Source organism: Emys orbicularis, chromosome 1 (genome assembly GCF_028017835.1).
Source record: "Emys orbicularis isolate rEmyOrb1 chromosome 1, rEmyOrb1.hap1, whole genome shotgun sequence".
Lineage (NCBI taxonomy): Eukaryota > Metazoa > Chordata > Testudines > Emydidae > Emys > Emys orbicularis.
The window spans coordinates 357024967-357035515 of record NC_088683.1 but is presented as its reverse complement, the minus strand read 5'-3'; the positions used below and the strand labels follow the sequence as shown (position 1 = coordinate 357035515).

Sequence of the window (10549 nt, the reverse complement as noted above, 5' to 3'; positions counted from 1 at the left end):
GCACTTACGTCGGCTGGGGAGGAATGTGCATGTAGACGCGTCCGCCTGCAGCAGTAGGTCAATGCATGGTAGTTTACGTCAATTTCACTTTATAATGCAGACCCGCCCATAATCTGGAATAAGAGTGTCCACACAGCGCTTTGCACTGAAAGACCCAAACCTGTCCATAGTGAGCGTGGTACCAGCGCAAGCGTACATAAGTCCTGAACCCATGCCCTCAGAGCACGGCGGGGGGGGGGGGGGGTCACTGAGGAAGACTACTCTATATGCATCCAAAGAAGTGGGTTGTAGCCCACGAAAGCTTATGCTCTAATAAATTTGTTAGTCTCTAAAGTGCCACAAGTACTCCTGTTCTTTTTGAGGAAGACTACATTTCCCACCCACCCCTACGAGCCCACGTGACCGGCCGCGGCCCAATGGCAAGTGGCGAAAGGACCTTATATCCTCCCCCGGGCGGGGGGGCCTCTTCCTTTCGCCGGGGCGGCGCGGCTCAAGATGGCGGTGCAGATCTCCAAGAAGCGCAAGGTGAGCGCTGCGGGCGGCCCCCGGCGGCCGCGGGGCCCGGCGATAGCGGCCGGGCTGGGAGCCGGGAGCGCCGGGCAGGGCCTGGGCAGCGGGGCGGGGCTGCCGAGGCGGCGGCGAGGCCGGATGGAGGCGGATGAAAGGCCGGGCCCGGCCGGGCGCAACATGGCGGCTCCCTGCGGCCGGGCCTGGGGGCAGTGACTGGGGGAGGCCGGCTCCCCGCGGGGCCTGGCCCGTCTCTGCAGCCCGGGGCGCGGAGCCGCTGCGGGGCTGGAGGAGGCGCTGGGGGGCCGGGGAGGGAGCCCGGAAGCGCCCCGGGGCCGGGGCTGCAGCTGGCAGGAGGGTTGGTTCCGTCTTGAGCCGCCCGCGTGGGTGAAAGCAGCGCCTCGCTCCCCCTTGCCCAGAGCTCCGCTTGGCACCCGGGCAGGGGGCCCCGCGTTGGGGAAGCGGGTTTCAGACCCTTTGGGGAGAGGGCCTGTTTGGCTGCTTTGCATCAGGGAGGAAAGAGCAGAGGGTGTTTCGTACGTGGGCCCTGGAGCTGGCAGAGTAAAACTCAGATTTCCAGTGAGTTTGGTCCGAGGCGTTTATCGGAAGTGGAGCGATGTAGGGTTAAGGGGCTGGTCACCCCAGGGCTAGTAACCTGGTGTGAAACCTTCTAACGTCCATAACTAACAAAGATGCAAAGTAGGGATCCCGTCATGCCAAACTTATAACCAGGTGTAATGTTTGCTGTCAGGTGTTTTCAGGATCAGGGCCTGGGTTTAAGTAGTAAAACTACTTGTTGTTTGTGGGTAGTCTGACACAATTAACTTAACATTCATACTGGCTAGAAAGTGCTACCATTTGGAAAAGAGTAATGAAGTATGGTTTTATCAACTAGTTTTGAGTATGGTTTTAGCTGGATGTGGTTGACGCCTTGGTCTGATCATTGCTTAAGGGATTAAACTGACCTTAGAGGCGTAGTCACTACAGCAGGGTTGAGGCAAATTTGGCGTTGCATAGGGAGGCTTGTTGTATTATTGTCTCTGCTGCTCTCTGTGAAGAGAAATGTAGACTCGGGCTATTCAGCCAGCACCTTCAACCAGCAACGAAACTTTGAATTTTAGAAAATTTATTTGTGAACTGTTGAACATAGCTTGACTTATTCTGTTTTAGTTTGTCGCTGATGGCATCTTCAAAGCTGAGCTAAATGAGTTTCTGACTCGTGAGTTGGCTGAAGATGGATACTCTGGAGTAGAGGTCCGAGTTACTCCAACGAGGACTGAAATTATCATCCTTGCTACCAGGTAATTGAAACTTGCTCCTTATTCTTTCACAGCAGTTACCAGTAGCCAAATCTGTGACGTTTGTGTATAATCCTTCTATACATGACCGTATTTCTTTGGAAAGATGGTAACCAGAAATTGTGAATGAAATTAAGAAATGGTGAATAAATGTCCATATATTAGAGAGAACTTCCTTGTGATGAGGTTAAATTGTAGAATAGTTGCTGAGAATGATTGTAATCCCTATCTAGTAAGTCATTTAAAAGTAGACTCGGCACAGTAATGTACTATAGTAAGACTGGTACATTGGCATAGAGGAAAAATTAAATCTTCAAATAGGTGTTACTTCCCAGCCACAGATTCCAATAACCATGTTTACCTTATTCAGAACACAAAATGTTCTTGGTGAGAAGGGACGCCGAATCCGTGAGCTGACTGCTGTTGTACAGAAGAGGTTTGGCTTTCCAGAAGGAAGCGTTGAGGTAAGTGGCTTTTCTCTTTTTATTGTCACTTTTTCTGATGATACCTTAAAATGAGCTTTACTGTTGCTTTTGATTACATCAGTTTTTAGAAAAGGCATTAACTTAACATGACAACAATTTAAGTCGCATATCTGTCTGCATATGTGTTCTCAACAGTCATCACAAGTAAGATTTAATAGTATTGGATATGAGGCATTAGATTTTCACTTTTTGGTACTAGACCAAAAATGGGGAACATATTGTGACCTGTAGCAGGTTTGAGTTAGAATGGATCCTTGCTAGCTAATGACACTGGTTCTTGTCTTTTACTTCATGCAGAACTGATGGTTTCTATTGATTATTGTAACTAGTTTGCGGAACTCATTGTCACAAGGTACCTTTGAGGCCTAGATTGCAATGGATAACAGCATCCAGAGTACAGCAATAAGAATTAAAAACAAAGCTTGCAAGGACTATATAAAACAGGGGCCAGTTGTAAGGGCATAAACTGTTATCTGATGGAGTTTAGAAAGAAACTTTTCCTTTGGGGAGGCTATTCCATAGTTGCCTACTGCAGGGTTTCCTGCATGTTTCCTCTAAAGAATCTGTAACTTCACTGGGAGAAATTGCCAGGTAACTGTATACCACATTGACTTTTGTCCTGTGCTATGCTTAAGACCTTACACTTTCAACCTCACTTTCTGATTGTGATCTCTTTATTAAGCTTTCAGTTGTCCCAGAGTGCTGGGCATGTCTGGTAGGATGCTCCTCCAAGCACAGCCCAGCATACCATGCCCACCCTGCAGGATGCATCACCACCGCTGTCCATACCTGGACACGTTTGGAAGATTGCACCTCTGGGGCTGCCTAACTTTCTGGGCCGGCTTGGTAGGATTGCACCTCCAGGACTGCACCAAGCATGCCTTAATGGTGCCTTGGTTTTCAATGGAGCATCACTAGGATGTCTCAACTCAACATGAGGAGCAGAGGACACACGCCAAAGCAGATAAAAGCCACACTGTGTTGTCTAAGGGTAAAGATCCTGCAGGTATGTAAATACCAAGGAACTAAGTGAGTTACTGGGTGCAAAGGAGAGGGGCGCACGGAGGGTAGCTGAGGCTCCTGTCACCTGTATGCATGGAAGTCTGCTAACTTTCACTGTTGTAACTCTATTTCTGAGCACTCTTTCCTTGTTTTGTAGCTCTATGCCGAGAAGGTGGCCACAAGAGGTCTGTGTGCTATTGCCCAAGCAGAGTCCCTGCGTTACAAACTTCTGGGAGGTTTAGCGGTGCGTCGGTAAGTGCAGAAGTGTAATAAAATGGTCTGTAGATATAATAGAGCAAACAAGTGACTGGGAGCGCTCTGGGTTCTGATCCCAGCTCTGACACTGGCTCTGTGGCTTTGAGGAAAATTCCTTCACCACTGTGTGTAGACTGGGACTAACGCATGCATTATGCAAGTTAAGTTAGGATTGACAGAATAAAGATGTAAAGTGCTATTATCTAATTTTTCCTGAATATTAATTATCTAGGTGGTAAATGCACACTGGTAGATTTCTTATTTCAAAAGTAGATTTTTAAAAAGCCACAGTTACACTCCAGCAAACTTAAAACAAATTTTAATGAGTGTTTATTTGAACTGCCATTTCTGTGTGTTTAAACACAAGTCTCTTGATAGCACATGGCATAACTAAGTTTTAAATAAAATATCATGATTTGTTTAGGGCTGTCACAATTGGCAATAATATTAGCTATTAGTTTTAATATAGAACTTGCCCTGTTACTGAGTGGATTAGTGAAAGCGTGAAGGCTAAGTCAAACATGTAAAGCTTACACCCAATTATTCGGAATGGGGTGTGGGGGAAATTAGCAAAGATGGCGCTTCAGCCTCAAACAAAGCTGTCTAGGAAATGAATTGTGATTTAGATGACCTGTGATCACACATGTTAAGATCCCTTCAGTGATGATACGATGATGAGTCAGAAAAGGGATATGTATCCTGCGAAGTGCACCCTTTGCAGTGTCATGTTCTGTGATGCTGTGCTTGGGTTCCTTGGCAGGATGGTCCTGTTCACTGGATGATTTAGAGGCAATTCTCTGAGAAGGGTTTCTAATGTAATTACATGTAGTAGCAACCAGAGCCCGTTGTGCTGAGCAGTGCACGTGCCCATAACATCTAAGCATGAGGTGAAACAGGCACAGAATTCACAATGTTGAAACTCTAGAATGAACTTTTTAGAAAAATTGCGTAAGAGTAAACAAGGCTATGGGGCAGATGCTGCTGCCTTTGATTAAACTTATCTTTAACGAGAGCTGGATTTCTGGATCAGAATTTGATGGTTATGGAGGGTTTAGGTGGCACATTCCATAGCCATATCTCCTACTTGTGCAGTACACAGTGCTCTCTACAACCACTGAGTAACTCTTTTCCCTCCCCAAAGAGCCTGCTATGGTGTCCTCCGCTTCATCATGGAGAGTGGTGCTAAGGGTTGTGAGGTGGTGGTGTCCGGTAAACTCAGAGGCCAGCGAGCCAAGTCTATGAAGTTTGTGGATGGCCTGATGATCCACAGTGGAGACCCTGTAAACTACTATGTCGATACAGCTGTGCGCCACGTCCTCCTCAGGCAGGGTGAGTGTTTGGAATATGTATCCCCTTGCAATTGGCTGGCTCCCTGTATTAGCACTTAGTACCAGACAATCCAAAGTGCTGCCCCTCTGCTGCTGCTTGGCAGCTTCCCTGCTGTCTGACTGCTACAGGAGTGGTCACGCCCAGAATTCCAGTGCGTCTTCTGTTGTGCAAAGTATTCAGCTCTAACTGCTTCTAGTTACTGGTACCTGTAATGCTGTTTTGCCTTTTGAAATTACAAGTCCTTACAGGCTGGGGCTGTCTTCTGTTACACACGTTTTGTCTAATGTGGAGCATTGTCTGCTCTTGTCCTATATAAATAAATTGGAAATACAGGTTAAGCTGTCTTCAGCTGCCAATAAAATTCCTAATTAGCACGATATGACTGGGGCTTAGTAGTACGGTACCAGCTGGTTGTGTTTTCCTGCAGCAGCATTGCCTATAGGTTAGTCAGTCACTTTGGATATGCATACATCTATATTCAAAGTTTCTAATCGTTAGCCCAGAAAATGCATACATTTTTCAGTGTTGTATAAATCGTTCCTGTAATCCCTATGGGAGTAGGTAAGACAATATTATCCCACTCATGCAGATGGGGAAAATGGGACTTGCCCGGGTTTACACAGTAAGTGGCAGTCAGGTTTTCCAGCAAGCTAGACTCGGCTGTCTCTTGCTGTAAGGCTTGATGATCAGAAATGAACTTTAAAAGTAAGCTGCAAAAGGAAAATGAGCTTTATGCTTCGAGAGATAAAGGAGGCCTGAAAGGATTTTTGCTTCAGAAATACTGAGGTTTGTTTGTGGCATTTTTGTTGGAGGATTCTCTAGAACAGTTCTCAGCCTCTTCCATGTGATGATCCGGTGTGACAACAGAGTGTGTTGGGACTCTCCCATCTAGCCATAAAGAAAGGAAGGGCAAGCTGGTTTGCGATCTCAGGTTGAGTACCTGTGCTGCAAGGGTCCAGGAGTAAAACTCCCAGCCCGGCAGTGTGGCTAAAAATAAGGATTTTTTTTTTTTAGTTAACTTGAATTTTTTGTTTTTAATCCTGTTTAAAATGAAATCTGAATTTAATACAAAATATTTTAAGGCCTAAACTTATTGTAATCTCTTAAAACATTTTAAATAAAAAATAAAGATGCTGAATTCATGAGCCTGTAGTTGAGTTAAGGCTGCTTTTCTATATAAAGCAAGAAATCTGGGAAAACATCTAACTTTTGAGGTCCTGCTTTATAAACATGGCACAACAGGTAATGAACCCAGGAGCGGTGCTAGTGTGTACAAGAGACTGGCAAAGTGACTTACCAGACTCTGTCGTTTTCAAGAAACTTAAGTGAGTAGGAACTTAAGCTCCAGTCACTTTCACTTAGACATATTTGAAAATTTTCCCGACTGACCTGAAATGATCAGTGCAATTCACTGACTACAGTTAATTCCTCGGTGTAATAAATCATTTAGTTGTAAATGTGAAACGTATTCTGATAAGTGTTGTATGCTGTTCTCTATTTAATTAAATTCCAGTTACCAACCTAATGTAGCTTGACACAAATTGTCCCACAAGTTCATTATCTAGTAAAGAAGCAATATATCATTCACCACTTTCTAACATACTAAAAATGTACAGTTAATAAGCATCTGAAACTAGAAACTAAATCATTCTTAAATAAATGTATATAGTTGTATAGCCTCCTAGGTAGCAAAAAGCTGTACCAAATCTAGTGTAAAGGCTCTAGTTGTACATAAACATGTATTAAGGGTTATATCAACCAATGAGCATGCACCTTTCTGTCTCCCTGGGCTGGGAGGCTCACTTCCACCTGCAGTGTGGGCACACCCCAGGTGACTGAAGAACTAGTGGAATTAGTGAGACTGAAATCTAAGTAGTTGAGAGAGGGATTTTAAGTCACTGTTTAAAACTTGTTCGTTACCAACTTAACACCTGTTCCTGAGAAACATTTGGGATAAAATTATGACTTTGGGTTTATAAAATACCACTGAAAGCCAAGGACTCCCACCCCAGATCTTCTAATCCTCCCAGGGTTCCTGGCAGAAACAAAACGCAAGACTAGATAGTCCTGATATTTTTTTCCTATGGTAAAAAGCATGAGGGAAACTGTAAGTCTTTCAGGTCTGTATAATTAAACCTTCAAGAAGGATGCAAACTATTTTTTACTCCTCAGGTCACTAAATGATTGTCACATGTGAGCAAACAGTCCTTGAACATGACATAAGAGCAGTTAGCTTATCTGATATCCCTTCAGTGATGATACGATGACGAGTCAGAAAGGACATTTCTTGTGTAAGTGTAGCCTGTTCAGTGCCATGTTCTTTGGTACTGTGCTTAGGGTACCTTAGCAGAGTGTCCTGTCATTGGATGATTTAGAGGCATTTGTCTGAGAAGGGATACAGAGAACATTTTATAAATTAGCACAGGAAACGGGGGTTTAAAGCTCCCACTTTGTGAGAGAGCAGTGCATGAAATGATGAAAGGAAAATTACTGGACTAGTTTACTTCTGTGCCTGCGTACACTTAAAGGATGTTGTTAATTCACACTGATAACTGAGTCCTATTACAGATTACCCAAAGTGTACGCTTTATGTGAGGGTTGGAAGCTTCTGCTGAATAAACATGGCAGTGTTTTAGAACTTGTATCAGTTCAGCATCTGAGTGTATACGGAGCATCTTACCTCCTTTAAATGCAGTGACCACCGTTATAATATTGCCATTTTTTTTCAGGTGTGCTTGGTATTAAAGTAAAGATTATGTTGCCTTGGGACCCAAGTGGGAAGATTGGACCCAAGAAACCCCTGCCAGACCATGTCAGCATTGTGGAGCCCAAGGAAGAAATCTTACCCACCACACCCATCTCAGAGCAGAAAGGTGGCAAACCAGAACAGCCAGCCATGCCTCAGCCAGTTCCCACTGCATAATGGGTAAGCGACTTTGTTCCGTAACTCTGAAATGGTAGAAACAAGTGTGATGCCCATCAGAAATGATCATTTTTATTCTCATAAATAAGAATATGCTCGTGCTTTGAGGTATAAATTGATCTTCTGCTGGAGTCAGGAAGAAACAAAGTTAGGTGCATTATCTGAGTTTCTCCAAATAATTCTGTATTGCCCTGTGGCCAGAATGGGACAAGTGCAGGACATTAAAACATTGGTCTGTTCTAGAATAATGCACCTATGTTGCTTTGAAAATAAGCATTGGCAAATTGTGGCTTAATCTCTCAAATGTAAAATAAAAATTTTAAAAGTTTAGTACAGAAATACATGTGCTGTTATAAAGAAGCACTGACTGACCTGTTCAATCAGTAGCTCCCATCTTATGAAAGGAGACCATCCTGTCGCTGTGTATTTGTTCCCCTCCATTTCTAGAGTGCACCCAGTCTTTGACTGCAGGGTCAGTTGCTGCAGTGCAGGGTCTGGTGTGATGGAGTGGAAAGTAAGGGCAATACGTAAGGAACGTAGTTTTGTGAAGTGTTAGAGGCGATTGTGGTGGGTAGAGCGCTGTGTAACTTCTTACCATTGCTGCATTATTAAACCAGTTAACGTCAGCCCTTCAGTGAAGATATGATGACGAGTCTGAAAAGAGAGATCTGTCCAAGTGCCCTGTGCCATGTTATGTTCTATATCATGGATTTCAGGACCTTGAATCAGAGTCCTTGACTGATGACTTCAGAGGCATTTGTCTGAGAAGGGTTATTGAGGCCTCTTTTGCTAACTTAGTGCTCCAACACTAAAGGTGAAAACTGAGTTATGCTTCTTGGGAATCCTTACCCAAAGTTTTCCACCATGTTACGGTAGTGGTGGTCTACCTGACCTTTGTCATCTTTTCTGCTGGTATATTTGGGATAACCTGCCTTGTAATATGAACCCAACTCCCTCTGTCAGAAATTTCTGAAGGCACCTTTATCATTCACACACCTATACTATGCCACAGTCTGTACAATATGCACCATCTTTTCTCCTTATACCAGCTCATGTTCTAAGATTGCAAACACTTCGCTGTAGATTTAACCAATAAAGTGCAGGTCTATTCAGTGACTGTAATGCTACAATCTCACTGAATAGACCTGTTTCCGTGTGTATTCAGCCATAGCCGCAAATACTTCTGATGATAATTTTTTCTCCTGTTAAGTTGTATTTGCCTTGGGGTACTGTGGCATGGTGATTCTCTTCTAGCTTGCACGTCAGCAGAGTTGTTAATTAAATTGCAATTGCAGATGTTCTTAGTGGTAGAGATGTGCAAGGAGGAAAGACCCCACCATGGCTTCACATTCTAGCCAGAGCTGCTGTTGCTGCCAGTTAGAAAAAAACATTGTTGGTCACTTCTCCATGGGTAGCACTTTGAAGCAGTTCAGTTTATTATAGAGCAACATGCATAGCCTCTAAAGCTTACAAAAAAATACAACAAATCACTGGATCTTTGATCCCTGTTTCAGGATTTTTTATTTTTTTATTTTTTTTGTAAAATCAAAGTATACTTACTGTTAGATTTCCTTGGATTGCTTTGTTCCCTTTGCCTCTAATGATCTCTCAGATTAGAAATTATGACAAGTGTGTGGATAATGCTAGGGAAGTAAAGGGGACCATTTGTACTAATTGAAACCACAATTGCTTTCACAATCCTGTTAGGAATCCGCCTCACTGAGCTAGTTTTAAGCCTGTTACAGTGGTGGAAAGCACTGTGGAGCTAAGTTATGTCAAACGGCAGTGCCGAGCATGGTTGGGCCCTGATCTCTGTTGAGGCCCCGAGAAGCTACCGTAGTACAAATAACAATACATTGATTTTAACTTGTATTATGAATGCTGTAGCCTGGCTGGTAATGGATTGCAGTCCAGTGGAGCTTCAGACCGGCAGGATAATTTTGGGTCAGGATGATTCGCAACTTTATAGTGATCACTGAAATTTGTGCTCTTGCTAAGTGTTGTTTTTTGTTGTAGGATTTTTCAACACTTGGAAGGAGAAGGTGGACTGTGGCTCATGAAAGGATCTTAATAAAATCATAAAAGACAGTGTAATGTGGAGACTCTTCTTTTGACTACTGTAGTTCTTGAAAAAGTTTTGCCTCCAAGTTCTCTGGAAATTTTGCCCATCCCACATTCCTTTTTTCTACCACCTTTTGGAGTGAACGGTCAGATCTCAAGCTAAACAGAACCAGGCCGGGTCAGTGTGCATGGCCACAATCTGGTGCTTAGGCCTCATGAATGTCCCTTAAATTGGAGTCCTGCCTCCTCGGTGACATAATTTTATGCCAAGTGATTTTAAAAAAAGTTGGTGGAGGGTGTTTAATCCTAGTTGCTGAAATACACTTGGAGAAGTCTTCACTTCAGCATTGCTGTGTGCTGTTAGCCAGCTGCTTTTTGGTGTTAGGTAAAGTTCACAAAATGCTTTTGGGTGTGAAAGAGGCTACATAAGTTTGGTGCGTTGAGGCTTGCAGTTGTTTAAACTCCCTTGGAGATTTTAATGAATTGCGAGTTCAGTGTTGAACCCTGAGGTGCAAAATTTTCATAACCTCTTAGGAGTTGAAGGTGGTTCTACGTGGCACTGGAAAGAGCTTTTTTTTCATTTGGATTTGCAGTAAAATATGAATGGACACGTGTTGATGTGATTTTCTTCACCAGCAGGGGTTGGGTCCTTCCCCCTCCCCCCTCGAACCACAAATGACAGCGGATCA

The 10549-nt window shown here is 43.8% G+C and overlaps 1 protein-coding gene and 3 non-coding genes across 4 annotated transcripts; all 4 read left to right on the top strand.

The window, feature by feature from the left end:
* The first annotated feature begins 458 nt into the window (after positions 1–458).
* Positions 459–9887, top strand: RPS3 (ribosomal protein S3). Its single transcript, XM_065407337.1, has 7 exons — positions 459–525; positions 1678–1808; positions 2176–2269; positions 3450–3544; positions 4689–4876; positions 7606–7802; positions 9816–9887. The coding sequence occupies exons 1-6, from the start codon at positions 496–498 to the stop codon at positions 7797–7799; spliced, it is 732 nt and encodes a 243-aa protein (XP_065263409.1). The 5' UTR covers positions 459–495; the 3' UTR covers positions 7800–7802; positions 9816–9887.
* On the top strand, positions 4203–4353 carry LOC135873155 (small nucleolar RNA SNORD15). The gene has a single exon (XR_010561092.1). It is a non-coding gene; the product is annotated as a small nucleolar RNA SNORD15 (small nucleolar RNA).
* On the top strand, positions 7124–7270 carry LOC135873154 (small nucleolar RNA SNORD15). The gene has a single exon (XR_010561091.1). It is a non-coding gene; the product is annotated as a small nucleolar RNA SNORD15 (small nucleolar RNA).
* Positions 8429–8569, top strand: LOC135873156 (small nucleolar RNA SNORD15). The gene has a single exon (XR_010561093.1). It is a non-coding gene; the product is annotated as a small nucleolar RNA SNORD15 (small nucleolar RNA).
* Positions 9888–10549: the final 662 nt, after the last annotated feature.

Excerpts from the sequence above, each read along its gene's own strand:
- RPS3 (XM_065407337.1), top strand. The coding sequence starts at position 496 with ATGGCGGTGCAGATCTCCAAGAAGCGCAAG. Across the intron at positions 526-1,677 it reads AGATCTCCAAGAAGCGCAAG|TTTGTCGCTGATGGCATCTT; the intron begins GTGAGCGCTGCG and ends ATTCTGTTTTAG. Across the intron at positions 1,809-2,175 it reads ATTATCATCCTTGCTACCAG|AACACAAAATGTTCTTGGTG; the intron begins GTAATTGAAACT and ends TACCTTATTCAG.